General features: G+C 35.1%; 1 protein-coding gene and 1 long non-coding RNA gene across 2 annotated transcripts; both read right to left on the reverse strand.

The window, feature by feature from the left end:
* Window positions 1–305: 305 nt before the first annotated feature.
* Window positions 306–10680, reverse strand: hbp1 (HMG-box transcription factor 1). The gene is made up of 11 exons (XM_073831805.1): window positions 10655–10680; window positions 9200–9380; window positions 7232–7445; window positions 7023–7146; window positions 5515–5626; window positions 5096–5211; window positions 4444–4600; window positions 4222–4366; window positions 3132–3419; window positions 2324–2465; window positions 306–1433 (listed from the first exon to the last, which is right to left on the reverse strand). Exons 1-11 carry the CDS (start codon window positions 10667–10669, stop codon window positions 1416–1418), a joined length of 1512 nt encoding a protein of 503 aa, XP_073687906.1. The 5' UTR covers window positions 10670–10680; the 3' UTR covers window positions 306–1415.
* A 993-nt stretch (window positions 10681–11673) lies between these two features.
* LOC141301750 (uncharacterized) lies at window positions 11674–16163 on the reverse strand. The gene is made up of 2 exons (XR_012342226.1): window positions 15944–16163; window positions 11674–15863 (listed from the first exon to the last, which is right to left on the reverse strand). It is a non-coding gene; the product is annotated as an uncharacterized lncRNA (long non-coding RNA).
* Between the last annotated feature and the right edge of the window lie 383 nt (window positions 16164–16546).

Consider the following 16546-nt stretch of genomic DNA (forward strand, 5'->3'; position numbering starts at 1 on the left):
CTTGTCTAGATAAGATTAAATAAAGAAAAGAGAGGTTTAGAGCCAGATTTTTGTTTATGTATGTAAAATTATAGCTAGCAGGAAACGCATATTAATTATTAATAAATTATTGTTAGATTTTCCTATTCTCTTTCAAGTAGTCAAACAGTCCAAAGAAAACTGTAGTTTCCAAAGTCAGATATCACTTGTCCTGCCATTTTGGTAATCTCCCCTTGAACCACATTCATTTTTTTATCAGATAGACATCTACAATATTTAAAAACATTATCTTGCATTATTATTTTTTCAAACAAAGGGTGCAAATGTTTAGGGTAGCGAGTTTAAAACTTTATTTATAATATGATACAAGAATAGTTCAAGAAATGGATGGGAACGTGGACCTGTACAATATTAACAAAATGTACTTGTAATGCAATCCAATGGCAAACACACAAAACACAACACTCAGTTGCTCAGTTTGGCCATGATTGTGTCAAAGGATACATCTTATCAAGATATATATAATTTTTACACATTTCAGCTTGTATACATTTATTGGTTGTATAAGGTTATATATATATATATTTTTTTTTTTATATGAATATAAAGTGCAAAAACAAGAACACTTACAGTGAAGGCATGGCCCTGAAGTGCTGTATGGGACAACATGTGTGTCGATGTACTTGTGCGCTTGTGTGTGGGACTCTATCCATGTACATTATGGCCGTATAGATAGACTATCATACTCACACACACACACACACACACACACAGGTATGCAAACACACACACTGAATATGGCCTAGGCTGGACTGACGTCATATGAAATTCAACCCCTTTCCAGCATGTCGACAAATATGCGGTTCAACATCATTCGTCGATTTGCAATACATTTGAGTCTGTGCAATAAGTTGAGTTATACAAATACAATTAATATGAACAGCTGAAAAAACAAGCTAACATCTAAATTTCCCCTTTTTACATTTAAAAATAGACATTATTTGTATATATCGCTCCTTCTGCCTCAGTAAAATAGCACCACAGGGTTGCACCTTTCAAGCCTAGAAATACAAAATTACCTGATAAGAACTGAGCGTTGTCTTGCTTTGGAAGAGTAAGGCATTTTTGTCATTTTTGAATGGATAAGAAAAATACATAAGCACTGTTAGTTGACTAGATTACATTTTATATTGCATATAATTATATCATTGATTTGCCTTTCGTTCATATATTTTTAAAATGCAATTTTTTCTTTCACAATTCTTCTCGTGAAGATGTTTTGTTGTAATAATCAAATTTTTTTTTCTTTTTCTTTTTTTTTTTTCCTAAAGCAAGTGCGTGTAGCATCACAGTTGCGGTTTATCATTCTTTCGAGAGAATGTGTGTCGGTGTCCATCTCCTGCTGTCCAGTTCATGTCTTTCTGACAATCCTCAGGCTAGTTTTGCTGAGAGCCCTAGCAAAATGGAGAGGAAAATGAGCCAATGAAAATACCAGCAGTTCTTTTAACACATTTAATGACAGCTCATTTTATGGAAGCTTGTTTCCTGTAAACTCAGAATTCTTCTAATCGGGTGGTGGAAGAAAAAACAATTGTGGGATGTACCTTCAGAATTCAAGAATTCATAAAAAAATATATAATTTATGAAACGTAAACTCAGAATTCTGAGAAAAGAATTCCAGAATTCCAAAAAAAAGCCAAAATTTTAAGATCTAAGCACAGAATCCCAAGGAAAAAAATTGTGAGCTGTAAACTCAGAATTCTTAGGAAAATGTCAAACATCACAGAACTTGGAGTACTGGAAAAAGCCAAAATTGTAAGGTCTAAGCTCAGAATTCCACGGGAAAAAGGTAAAAAAAAAAAAAAAAAAAAGTGAGATGTAAACTCAGAATTCTGGAGGAAAAAAAAAAGTAAAACATATATTTTTTTAAGCTCAGATTTTCAAGAAAAAGAAGGTAAAATTGTGAGATATAAACTCAGAATTCCAAAAATGCCAAAATTGAAAAAATTGTGAGATGTAAACTCAGAATTCTGAGAAAAAAAGGCAAACTTGTAGGATGTAAGCTCAGAATTCCAAGAAAAAAAAGGTTAAAAAATTGTGAGAGATTAAAAAAGATTCCGGAAAAAAAAACAAAATTGTAAGATCCAGTCTCAGAATTCCAAAAAAGGTAAAAACTGTAGAATGTAAGCTTAGAATTCCAAGAAAAAGATGGTAAAAATAGCGAGATGTAAACATAGAATTCTGAGAAAAAAGGCAGAAATTGTAAGATCTAAGCTCAGAATTCCAAGAAAAAAATGTAAATATTCTGAGATGTAAACTCAAAATTCTAATAAAAAATGCTAACCGAGTTTGTTCTCTTGCGTTTCCAGCAGTCAGGGTTGAGACGTTTCTGCTCCTCAGCCAGAGCTTTGGCCTCCATGGTGTACATCCTCCTCTCTTCGTTCTTCATCTTCTTCCATTTATCGCCCAGAATCACGCTGATGGCTCTAGGTAAATTAGACATGGAACTCTCAGAAATCTCATTTTAAAAGAAAGACCCATGCAGGTAAGTTTTTTTAAATTCTGTATACATGTATAAAGTGTTACAAGTTTGTCACATAATAGACTCGTTTTGGCTAAACGTTTTTTTCATTTTCTATGAAAATTGGTAGTTTTTTCCCATTTTAGTTAGGATGCTGATGTAGGAAATTGACAGCTCACTAGCTCAAACCAATGTTTTTTTCAGAGCCAATGCCAATACCAGTTATTACAGATCAAGTAGACCGATAACCGATATTTTGAACCTATATATATATATATATATGCCTGGTGTAAAAATTATATTTAATGTCAAAACGAAGAATAACAAGGGCTCTGACATAAATTCTGATTATTTTATCGGCAAATCGGTTTAAAAAAAAAAAGACCGATAACCATAAAAATGCTTAATATCGGTGCCGATAATCAGCCAACCCCTAGTTTCTATTTAGCTTTTATTCATTTTTATTTTAACTTTTAGTTCAACAAAGTTTTACGTCAGAAAGTTGCTAACTTTTAAGTTTTTACATCTAGCTTTTTTTATTTGATTTGATTTCAGCTTTATTTTAATTAACATTAACTAGGTTTCAGAATATAGCTAATGCGAACATTTTGCTCGCAACACATCCACACACCTGTTGTCTTTGCCGGGGTACATCTGTGTATATTCCACCCTGTACTTCTTGGCAAAAAGCATGAAGGCGTTCATTGGCCGCTTGCACTTTGTGGGTGTGGCTCCAGAGCTTCCTGAGGCGTGGCTGCGCTGTGATTTGCTGCTGGGGGAGTGGTGGGAGGAGCCGAGGGCCTCGAGTTTGTCGCAGTCGGGACTCACGGCGCCCCCGCTGGACTGAGATGCCCGACGCTGGCGTGCCATACTGCTCAGAACGTACACGGCGGAAGAGTCGAGGGGGGTGAAGTCGTAACTGCATGTGGGGTGAGAAAACAGCTATTTTAGGTATTTTAAAAACATTTTGAATGTAAGAATCTGAGTACATTTAAATGTTGTCTTCTGGGAAACATGTAACTATATTCTGTAGCCTTAAGAGGGCAGTACTAAATGAAAAAATATATTTAGGTGAAATAAGACAAATTTTAAAAGTTTTCAGCCCCTGGCTCTTAATGCATGTTTTTTTCTTCTGGAGCATCAGTGAGTGTTTGAACCTTCTGTAATAGTTGCATATGAGTCCCTCAGTGTGAAAAGATGGATCTCAAAATCATACAGTCATTGTTGGAAAGGGTTCAATTACACAAAAAATGCTGGAAAATCAAAGAATTTGTGGGACCTGAATGATTTTTCTGAAGAACAGCAGGCAGTTTAACTGTTCAGGACAAACAAGGGACACATGAACAACTATCAATAAACAAAAAACACAGATGTGGATCATTCAGGTAACAACACAGTATTAAGAATCAAGGGGATGTAAACTTTTGAACAGGGTCGTTTTTATAAATTCAACTATTATATTTGTTTGTGGACTATATGTAAACATGTTTTTTGGGAAATATCTTATTCAGATCAGTACTAAATAAACAATAACATGCAGTTTGTATCATCCTTTTTATTTTTGGAAAATATTTAACATTTTGCAGATTTTAAAAGGGGGATGTAAACTTTTGACCTCAACTGTAGTTGCCAAGAAAGGATTTCTATATTTTTTATTGCATTCTATTTCAGCTTTATTTCAATCAATGAAAACTATTTTAATAGTGTAACAATAGTTGTACCTCCTAAAAGTGTCAAAAACGACGGAGTCATCACAATTGATGGCGTCGCGGTGTCCTGGTGGCAGACACAAGTCTCCAACCTCCATGTCATAGCAGGGAATGCCGTGCTGTACAACGGTAAGGCTCGGATAGAAAGAAGACCACCCTAACACACACACACAGATTAGATTCATATTCTAAAATCACATAGATCTTTTAATGCACAGAAATATCTGCATTTACCTTTATTTTTCACAAAAAATGGATGGTCCAAACTGCACTCAGCGGTCAAAGGCCCTGCTTCAGAGGAACCAGGGTCAAAGGTTAATTTCAGGACAGACTGGCCGAAAGACACACTCTCCTCAAAGACCACCAGCTTTAGACCATCAGAACCATAACTCTGCGAGACAAACAAACTTAAATTACTAAGGCAATAAGACTTTTCAGTGCATATTTCAATGTTTAGTTATTGATGAAATCGGGTAGTTCACCCCAAATTTAAAATTTGCTGAAAATGAACTCTCCCTCAGGCCATCCAAGATGTAGATGAGTTTGTTTCTTAATCAGTTTTGGAGAAATTCAGCATTACATTATTTGCTAACCAATGGATCCTCTGCAGTGAATGGGTGCCGTCAGAATGAGAGTCCAAAAGAACATCTATTATTTGTGGATTACTGTGATGTTTTTATCAGCTTGGACTCTCATTCTGACGGTACCCATTCACATCCATTGGTGAGCAAGTAATGTAATGCTACATTTCTCCGAATCTGATGAAGAAACAAACTCTTCCACATCTTGGATGGCCTGAGGGTGAGAGCATTTTCAGCTAATTTAAATGTTTAGGTGAACTATTTCTTTAAAAAGGTGAAAGAATGACTGACGTGTGCATCATTACCTTCATTGGGTTGGACTGTGTTCGTCCCTCATCATCTGAATCTTCATCCGACTCCATTACGTCCTCTGCATCCTGCCACTCCACATTCGGACCTTTGTGAAAACGAAGACGTGTTCCTGGAGAAAAAAGACAAAGACAAATTTGGAAAGAGATCTCCATATATGAAAAGACTAAAAGTTTTGTTCAAATAAAACTTGAATGCATATAAAACAAAAATGTTCCAGTCTGGGAATCTGTTCTGAGGACTTGTTGGCCCTTCTGTGACCCAGAGACACGCCTGTTTTCCCTTTTTACTCCTGCTCCTCTGCATTTGTAACACCAGAAGGTGCTGTTGACCACTCTTCTTGAACTCATTGATTAAAAAACTACCATCACAATATCAGTTGTTATTTTGTAACACTTTATCTGTGTGTCTTTACCTTTCAGAAAGCAATGCCAGGCAGTGGAGGGCCAAGAATGGGACCATCCCAGGTCATCATCATCGGACAGAGACGACATGCAGAAAATGCCAGACTCTGACTCGCTGCTTGCCTGTAAGACGCACATAAAACAGCCTCAAACGTATGTACTACATGCCATTTACTCTTAACCCAAACCACGGTTTAAATTAACAGTAAATAAAATTACTGAGCCATGTGGCCGCTAACTTGATTAGGAAGGACAACATATGCATGCTTTCAGTCGAACTCTAAGAATGATACAGACATATAAACTCAGTTTTACAGAGAGATTAACTTATAAACAGTGTTGTTATCTAAAACTATTAAAAATGGTTTTCATCAAATAAAAAAGCTGAAATTAAAAGAAATTTGATGAAAAAAAAATGAACTGAAATAAGTTGAAGTACTAAAGTTACTAAAACTGAAATAAAAATAAGGCTAAATAAATTAGAAATATGGAAACAATCAAAAGTACTGGAATAAGTTGAAATACTAAAATGATTAAAACTGAAATAAAAATAAGGCTAAACAGAAATATTTTTTATAAATGATAAAAAAAATTGTGAAATAAAGCTGAAATGAAACAAAATATAATATATAATATATGGGGGAAAAATTAACGAATATGTTGAAGTACTAAAATGACTAAAACTGAAATAAAAATAAGGATAAACTGAAAAAATGAACAAATATGTTAAAATACTAAAATTATTAAACCTAAAAATAAGGCTACACAGAATCATTTTAATAATAAAAATTGTTGAAAAAGCTAAAATGAAACAAAATATACATTTGATAGGTAAAAAAAAAGACAATTAACTGAAATAAGATTAAGTACTGAAATGACTAAACAGAAAAAAATTTAAATGATAAAATTGTTAGAATAAAGCAAAATATAAATTTGATAAAAAAAATAAAAAAAAAAACAGATAAAAAAGAAAATGAACTAAACTATGTTGAAGTACTAAAATTATTAAACCTGAAATAAAATTAGGGCTAAAATATTTATTAATGACAAAAATGAGTTAAAATAAAGCTTAAATTAAACAAAATTACTAAAATTATTAAAAGTAAAATAAGGCTAAACAGATTTTTTTTAATTATAAAAATTATTTGAAATAAAGCTAATATTAAAATGTAAATTTGATGAAAAAAATGGAAAAAAGAAAATAAACTCAAATATGTTGAAGTACTAAAATTACTCAAACTAAAATAAAAATAGAGCTAATCAAAAACATTTTTTAAATTAGATAAATTATAAAATCAAAGTAAAAGTACTAAAAATTTAAATGAAAACCAGGGTTATTACAGTTAAGGACAACTAAAGCTATTTAGAACATTTTTGTTTATTTAAATAAAACTCAAATAAATGAAATATAAATATTAGATTGAAAAACTTGAACTGAACAAAAAAAAAAAAAAACGTGTTTAGCAACTAACTTATATTTTCATATTTGTATTGCATTTGTAAAGGCCTGTTGTGGTACCCTGGTGCGGCGGCGTTCTCTCATGTGGCTGCGGGCAGGACTGGGGGCGCTGCTAGAAGACAGAGGGGGTCTAGCGTAGGAATGTAAACTGCTACTGTTGGAGAAGATGTGGACAGGAGAAGACCTGCAAAGATAATGAATCTTCAGTACAACCCTAGCTGTGCAATTAAAACTCGTATGCGATAGTATAAATGCCAGGATTTCCTGACCGGTTGTGTGGGGCATTCTGGAGCAGGGGGCTTTGAGGGCTGGTGGCGATGTTGGCCAGCTCGGTCAGCCAGTTTGTGTGTGAAACACTGCCTTCAGGCCTGGAGCTCCAGGCTTCGATGGGCCCCTGCTCATGATGGGACACGCCAGGGGCCACCTGGAACACACCTGGGGTCAACTGGTCATCCTGCACCTCCTGCAGCTCAGGTAGGTCATCTGCAGGGACGGAAACTGTCATCAGGCTTCGTACAGATACTCCTAAAATGAAATTCCTGAACTTTTCAAGCACTACTTTTTTTATTTTCAAGGACTTTAATCAGAGTTCTCACTTATCAAAGTCTTCCATTTCAAATTCTAAAAAAAGAGAAATTTTACTATAGTAAAACCTTTTTTGTATTAGTAAATACTTTAATTTTTTTAATAACTGTATTGCAATAATATTTTGGTGTTTTCTACTGTTTAAGAAAAAAAAAATGGCAAAATTGCTCCAAAATCCCTATATGAATCAAATAATTCATGATCCATGCTCCGAAGTTCCGATCTAAATCAAAAGATTTATGATCCATGCTCTTAAGTCTGAATTTGATTTAGATCTGGACTTCAATTCACATATCCAAAATCATTCAATTTGAATTATTCAATTTGCTAAATGATTTACGAACCCGTTCCGATCTAAATCACATGATTCATGATATGCGCTCCAAAGTTCTAATATAAATAGAACGATTCGCAATCCTGACCTGAATCAAATCATTCACGATCCACGCTCTGAAGACTCGATCTGAATTTGATTTAGATCGGGACTTCAATTTGCGTATCACAAATGATTCAATTTGAATTATTTAATTCGCTAAATGATTCACAAACTCGTTCCAAACTAATACAAATGATTTGTGGTGTGCGCTCCGAAGTTCTGATCTAAATGAAATAATTTGCGATCCACGCTCTGAAGTCTTGATCTGAATTTGATTTAGATCGGGACTTCAATTCACGTATCGCAAATTATTCAATTTGAATTATTCAATTTACTAAATGATTCACAAATCCGTTCCGATCTAAATCAAACGATTCGTGATACGCGCTCCGAAGTCCTGCCCTGAATCAAATGATTTGCGATCCACGCTCTCAAGTCTTGATCTGAATGTGATTTAAATTGGGACTTTAATTTGCATATCGAAACTTATTCGATCTGAATTATTTAATTTGCTAAATGATTAACGAATCCGTTCCGATCTAAATCAAATGATTTGTGATACACGCTCAGACGTTCTGTACTAAATCTAATCATTTCCGATCCACGCTCTGAAGTCTTAATCTGAATTTGATTTAGATTGAGACTTCAATTCACGTATCGCAAATTATTAACTTTGAATTATTCAATTTGAATTATTCAATTTGCTAAATGATTAACGAATCCGTTCCGATCTAAATCAAAAGATCCGTGATACGTGCTCAGAACTTCTGAGCTAAATCTAGATTTGCCATCCATGCTCTGAAGTCTCAATCTGAATTTGATTTAAATCGGGATTTTAATTTGTGTATCGCGAATCATCCGATTTGAATAATTCAATTCGCGTTAAATTTGCTAAATGATTAATGATTAATTAAATTTGCTAAATGATTAATGAACCCGTTCTGATCTAAATCAAATGATTTGTGATACATGCTCCGAAGTCTTGATCTGAATGTGATTTAAATTATTTTGTGATATGCATTCTAAAATTCTGAATCAAATGATTATCGATCTAGCTCTGAAGTCTTGATTCATTCGAAGTCTTAGAGATATGTGCTTATTGACAAAATTAAACACTTTAATAGATACATTGTCTTTCAAAAATTCAATTCAGGAATATTGCTATTTTCAAGGGTTTTCCAAGCCATAAATTTCAAAAAGTCAAATTCAACCCTGTGTCATTGCAATTAGTGTTTGAAAAGGGAAATTTGATTTTCATGTTTTATGCTCTAATTACCGTATTCCATCTGGCTTTCGTTAGAAGGGCAGCCAGGTGAGGAGGGCAGGCGCTCGTTGCATTTAAGCAGGTCGAAGGCCTCGTCCATACCTGAGCTCTGTGTCTTGACTTCCTGTACTCTCTGAGGGACCGACTGAGTTTTCACTTCCCACACCATATTATAACATGTCAGCTGGGCAGGCTGTGAATGCAAGAGAAGCGTTAAAACGAAAGCAGAATGGGTAGGTAATTTCCAATCGAGCTTACTTGCACATGTTTTTACTTTTGTAGTCATTTGTTATGAATGAATGAAACGAATGAATGAATGTGGGACAACACAAGTAAACACAGGAACAACAACTGTTCTGTTGGGTATTGTGCAACATGTTCTTGGCCACCGTTCGGTCACGTAGAGCACTGCTAACATTCGTTTCTGAATTAAACGAGAAGATGGATCCTTAAAGCACATCTCGTCGTGTTCAATAACGCGTTTTGTTTGTGGCGAACGCTGCGCCCGTTTCTGTGAAGCGCGGTCACGTGACCCGCATTGCACGCAAGGCTTGTTTATAAACTTTCTGGGACTTCGCGCATGCGCAGCGCAGCTCATTCATTCATAACTGCGTAACAACGGGGGATCAATAACAGCGATAGATTGCGTTAGAAAATTCTCAATATCTTTTCAGAATCGCAGATGGAAGTCCTCCCGTTCGATTTAATCGAAGATAAGTTCGTGTTTATGAGTGAAAAGCCCTATTTTAGGGCATTTTGCTCGCTCGACGGTTTCAGTTTTTCCACACAGGAAGAAAATAAGATTTTTCTGCAATTGCGAATTAACACGAACAAAGCAGACCAAAACGCATAGATGTTTTGGTTTGTAATTGATATTTTAACACAAATATTGTGATTGTTATAGCTGAACACGGGAACAATAACTTCAATACGGCTGTCGCAACAATACGAAGGTCTTTGTTTGGAAAAAATCGGCAAAAACTAATTAACTGCGGTATTTAATCAAACCACAGCTTATACAGTCAACCCAGCTGTCAGATGTTTGATCCAAGCGGAATAATAAAGATAAATGCTTAAAAAATGAACTCAAATGTCAACAGTGGGTGCTGTAAACAAAAGAATGTCAACAAGTTGAGACATGGTACATTAAGTCCTTCCTTTTACCCCACTGTAATGAATGGAGACCTTGTTTTCTCATGGGTTTTAATGAAAAAACACGACGCGTTGCGTTTAATTACTGTCGCTAAGGTGAGGTAGAGAATTACTAAACCACAAGCAAAACAACAAACGTCACAGAGAAAAAAAAACATCAAGTGAAAAGTTGTCATTTGCGATCGAAGCAATGAATGACAGTCTTTTTGCTCGCCGCGTTTTCAACCGTCACCGTCTAAAATAGCCACGCAAAATAAACTTCATTGACATTACCGATTCGTTTCGTCGTAATATTTCAACAACTTTTTTACTTACCAAACCTGTCGCCATTACCGAGTATCTCTGGCATTCTCAGCGAAGGCAGGACTGATTACTTTTAGATCTGGCGTCCCATTGGTGCAGACGCACGTCAGTTAGGCGAGCTCGAAGCGCGATTGGCCAGTCGCTCTCACACTGGGTTAGACATGGATGGGTTTGTTATTGTGTTTGTGATTGGCCAGTTCTGCATGCCCGTTACATCAGCCGGGAATCTCATTGGTTGAGACGGATTCTTTCTATGATAGACCCTCCCGCTTTGTTAAATAGGGGATTTGAGGTATGTATTGTCTTAAGACGTTGTAAACAAACATTGGTAGTTGCATTTGGATTATTTTGCAGCTTATTACAAGTCATATAGCTGATGTCTGGCCGCATTAATCCACGCAATTAACGATATAAAACACAAAAATAATAAACACATCACATCTGGGAGAGTTTTAATTGTTGGTGGCATTTCTATCAAAATGTTACACAGTGAACACACAAACACTTCCAGTCAAACGTTTTTGATTTTTAATGTTTTTTAAAGAAGTGTGTTCTGCTCACCAAGCTTACATGTATTTTATCCAAAGTACAGCAAAAGCTGTAATATTATGAAATATTTTTACTATTTTAAAAAACTTTTTTTATTTATGTTTTAAAAGGTAATTTATTCATGTGACCAAAGCTAAATTGTCAGCATTATTATCATCTAGTCTTGTGTATCACATGATCCTTCAGAAATCATTCTAATATGCTGATTTGCTGTTCAAGAAACATTTATTTTTTATTATTTAAATAATATTTAAAACAGTTGAGTAAATAGAAATAAATAGAAAGATCAGCATTTACCTGAAAGAAATGATAGAAATTCAGCTTTGAAATCACAGGAATGAATTACATTTTAAAATATATTCAAATAGAAAGCAACTATTTTAAATGGTAAAAATATTTCCGAATTTTACTGTTTTTGGTGAAAATGAGTGAACGTGAAATGATTTGTAGCATAGGATGTATCTGTAATAATCACAACATGATTTAAATACAAAATTGTTCTTTATTTGAATGGAAAGTCAAATATAACTGACAGTATAATACTGGGCTCTCTTGCACCAAGAGACTGTAGACCTTTGATCCATTTTTCAGGACATAAAAAGCATTAGCGACTTCTCAATTAGGCGGCAGAAATTCACACAGAAATGAGCACTGGTTGGCAATTAAAAGTCTTTTTTTCCCTGGTGAACAGGGTAGAAATGGTGTAAAGTTACACTGACACACAGATATGGTTTAGGGATTCACTACAGGTCAGTTTACCAAGAGACAAACCTGTGGGGATCTACATGGGAAGAGGTGATGATGGCTAAGCTGTTCATATTAGAGGTAGACAGTAATGAATCTTCAGTAATGTTTCAGGAAGAAATGGATACTACTTAGTAATGCATATGACTTGCTGTGAAGCAAAAAGATCCAGTCAACAAGGACGAGTGTCTCATACATCAAGAGAGAGAGAGAAAAACAGTGTCCAAATATTGCAGAAATGAAGAACAAAGCAAGTGTTTTGAAGAACATTATTATCAAAATGCCAAAAGCTACCAGAAACAAACGTAAACCAAAAATATACACAGGAAAAGAGAGGAATCATTCAGACCTGTTCTGAGAAAGCGAATGTCCTTGGTAACATTTCGAGCATTTGGAAAAAAATTGTGCATGTCGAATACATCTTAATTGTGATTGTGAAATACTTAAACTGAAGATTGTGAACAAAGCATAAAAATGTGCTACACCATTTTAAAAGGAAAGATACACAATGCCTATATTTACTATTCATATGTGACAGTAATGAGATTTTTGAAAAGTCTGTGCAAAAACAAGGAATTGATAACATGTCCAGCTGTGCAACCTCAAATTTACTCACCTTCAGACTTTTCAAAATGTAGATGACTTTGCTTCACCATCAAAACAGATTTGAAGAAATGTAGCATTACATCGCTTGCTATCAGAATCCAAACAGCTGATAAAAACCTCACAATAATCAACAAGTAATCCACACCACTCTAGTCCATCATGTGAAGTGAAATGCTGCAGGTTTGTATGAAACAAATCCATAATTAGAACATTTTTATCATCTTAAGTGACACATTTGTTTAGAACTGTTTTTGCTTGTAAACGGTGCTTGATTTGTGCGTATTTCTCTCCTGATTCAGACGAGGTGACTTGTTCTCTGAATTAAGCGTTATTACGTATAAAGGACATTGTTTTATCCAGAAGCGACAGTTTAGACCTCATTCTGACGGCACCCATTCACATCCATTGGTGAGCAAGTGATGCAGTGCTACATTTCTCTAAACCTGATGAAGAAACAAACGTATCCGCATCTTGGTAAATGTTCATTTTTAGGTGAGCTATTCCCATAAATTAAGTATTTTCATAACACTGGCATCAAAGTGCAATAATATTCAGACTTCATTTTCATTTTTGTATGTAATCGAGTGCATCTCCATCTCCTTTGCAACCTCAAGTCCACCCAGAAATGAACATTTGCTGAAAATATACTTGCCTTCAGACTTTCCAAAATGTAAATGAGTTTGTTTTATCATAAAAACAGATTTGGAGCAATGTAGCATTACATCACTTGCTCACCAATGGATGTGAATGGGTGCCGTCAGAACCCAAACAGCTAATAAAAACATCACAGTAATCCACACCACTCCAGTCCATCAATTAACATCTTGTGAAGTGAAAAGCTGCAGGTTTGTAAGAAACAAATCCATCATTGGGACTATTTTATCATCATTAGTGACATATTTGTTTAGAACTGTTTTGGTCTGTTATTGCTTGTAAACGGTCCTTGATTTGTGCGTATTTCTCTCCTGATTCAGACAAGACAACTTGTTTTATGGATGAAGCGTTTTTATGGATAAAGGACTGTGTTTTACCCAGAAGCGACAGTTTAAACCTCATACTGACGGCACCCATTCACATCCATTGGTGAGCACGTGATGCAGTGCTACATTTCTCCAAATCTGATGATGAAACAAACTCATCCACATCTTGAATAGCCAGAGGGTGAGTAAATGTTCATTTTTAGGTGAGCTATTTTATTAAATTAGGTATTTTTTACACTGGCATCAAAGTGCAATAATATTCAGACTTCATTTTCATTTTTATGTGCAATCGAGTGCATCTCCATCTCCTATTCTCATGTCGTATTCTCAAGCAATCTGAACGTTTATTAACGTTTGCAACCTCAAATTCAGCCAGAAATGAAAATTTGCTTTGTTTGTTTTGTCATCAAAACAGATTTTGGGAAAATGTAGCATTATATAATTTTCTCACCAATTGATGTGAATGGGTGCCGTCAGAATGAGAGTCCAAACAGCTGATAAAAACATCACAATAATCCACAAGTAATCCGCACCACTCCAGTCTACCATTTAAAATCTTGTGAAGCGAAAAACTGTGTTTGTACGAAACAAATCCATCATTAGGACGTTTTTATCATCATTCGGGACATACTTGTTTAGAACTGTTTTGGTCTGTTTTTGCTTGTAAACGGTGCTTGATTTGTGCGTATTTCTCTCCTGATTTAGATTTGTTCTCTAGATGAAGCGTTATTATTGATAAAGAACGTTGTTTTAACCAGAAGCGACAGTTTAAACCTCATTCTGACGGCACCCATTCACATCCAATGGTGAGCAAGTGATGCAGTGCTACATTTCTCCAAATCTGATGAAGAAACAAACTCATTTGCATCTTGGATGGCCTGAAGGTGAGTCGATGTTCTTTTTAGGTGAGCTATTCAATTAAATTAGGTTTTTTTCATTACACTGGCATCAAAGTGCAATAATATTCAGACTTCATTTTCCTTTTTATGTGTAATCGAGTGCATCTCCATCTTCATTGTATTCTCAAGCAATCTGAACATTTATTAACCCGTGGAAGTGTAATGAAACGTGAGACGTTAAAGTCAACATGAAACAGTTTCCAACCCGTTCTGTAATCTGAAGTATTTCCAAGTTAAATAGGATATTCAACAAGAAAATAAAACAAGCAGGACCTGATTTTATCTGAATTGATTGGATGGTAAAAAAATCAATGTTTTATACAATAATAAATTCATGACTTAAGCTGAAAACATACATTATACAACCTCTTTTTGAAGTAAATATGTGACCCTGGACTACAAAACCATAAGTAGCATGGGTATATTTGTAATACATTGTATGGGTCAAAATTATAATTTTTTTTTAGGATATATTAGGATATTAAGTAATGATTTTTCATGAAGATATTTTGTACATTTCCTACTGTAAATATATAAAAATGTAATTTTTGATTAGTAATATGCATTGCTAAGAACTTCATTTGGACAACTTTAAAGGCGACTTTCTCAATATTTGGATTTTTTTTCTTTTTGCACTCTCAGATTCCAGATTTTCAAATAGTTATATCTCAGCCAAACCATCCATCAATGGAAAGCTTAGTATTGGTTTTGTGATTCAGGGTCACATATGTTTCATTTAGATTTCATGTTGACTTTAACTTGTTATATGTAATTGTTCACCTTTTGTGTCATCAAGATACATTTTGTGAAGCTCAAGTGCTCAATTCATATTTAGTCAAAAAAGGCTTACGGTAAAAATGACTCGCATAACACTGAAAACATTGACAAATGCTTCAAAATCCAGAAGTATAGCTTTAAAAGAATAAATTACTGTGCTGTATATGGCATAATAATGCAGTCTTTGTGTGGACGTCACTGTGAAAGAAACACAAACCAAGTGAAAAAAAAATGAGAAAAAATTCGATAAACACACCGGTACCAAATCCCCAAACCAAATAACCATGAGGAAACTCCCACAAGCCTCGAGTACCCTGGAGGAAAATGCTCACATTTGGCTTTTCACATCTAAAAAAAAACCATGGTCATTGACACACACCGGAGTTTCACATCTGTGAATGCAAAACAATGACTTCAAGCTTATGACCTATGTTAACACGATTTCTTGACCATGATGACGGGCCTCTACTTACCATGTTCTCATCGTTTCATGTTGCATTTTACGTTTGCGATGTTTATTGAATAACTGATTTCATGCATTCGGCTCCTCTATTGCAATGTGGCTCCCGAAGAGCGTGATCAGCTGCTCCTCGTAATTGGCTATGTTTCGTTTCATGATGTCCATGCAGGGGCCTAATATCCTCTCAAACGCCTGCACGTCCATTACTGTGGAAAACAAGGAGAACGATCACATGACCCAATGTGCGGCTGCGATGCATTGTGTGATATCATTTATAATGCATTACCTAAGCATTTGACGTTGTCCATGGCATATGCAGAAGCCGCCCGTGGCTTGTTAGTGACGAGCGCCAACTCTCCGAAATACTGGCCTCTAGAGCATGTGGCGATTTCCACCTCCTCGTCTTCAGTATCGTTTTTTGACTACAAAATAAACAATGTTGTGCAAATGCGTATGTATCGTTTAAAGGGAACCCCGGGTTATAAGACTTGCACGGCTTAATGTAATGTAAATAATGTCTCTTACTGAAATACGTAGTAGAAAACCCATGAAAGATTTACATTATTTAAAAAATCCACATTGTTTCATACCCCTTCTTTCTTCACGTTTTGTTGTGGTGCTGCCTTATGTTAAACTACTTTAAATGACTTTTTTTCCCACATCAATCTACACTCCCTACTCCATAATGGCAAAGCAAAAAATAGGATTTTAACATTTGTGCAAATTTATTAAAAATAAAAAACTGAAAAGATCCCGTTGCATAAGTATTCATATCATATCATTCTGGGACACTCGAAATTTAGCTCAGGAGCATTCATATTGCTTCTAGATGTTACTACACTTGGAGTGGAGTTAAACTGTGGCAAATTCATTTGAATGAGTATGATTT

This window comes from Garra rufa, chromosome 25 (genome assembly GCF_049309525.1).
Source record: "Garra rufa chromosome 25, GarRuf1.0, whole genome shotgun sequence".
NCBI classification, from domain to species: domain Eukaryota; kingdom Metazoa; phylum Chordata; class Actinopteri; order Cypriniformes; family Cyprinidae; genus Garra; species Garra rufa.

Excerpts from the sequence above, each read along its gene's own strand:
- hbp1 (XM_073831805.1), bottom strand. Across the intron at positions 7,446-9,199 it reads CGAAAGCCAGATGGAATACG|ATGACCTACCTGAGCTGCAG; the intron begins GTAATTAGAGCA and ends CCGTCCCTGCAG. Across the intron at positions 3,420-4,221 it reads GTTTTTGACACTTTTAGGAG|TTACGACTTCACCCCCCTCG; the intron begins GTACAACTATTG and ends CCCCACATGCAG.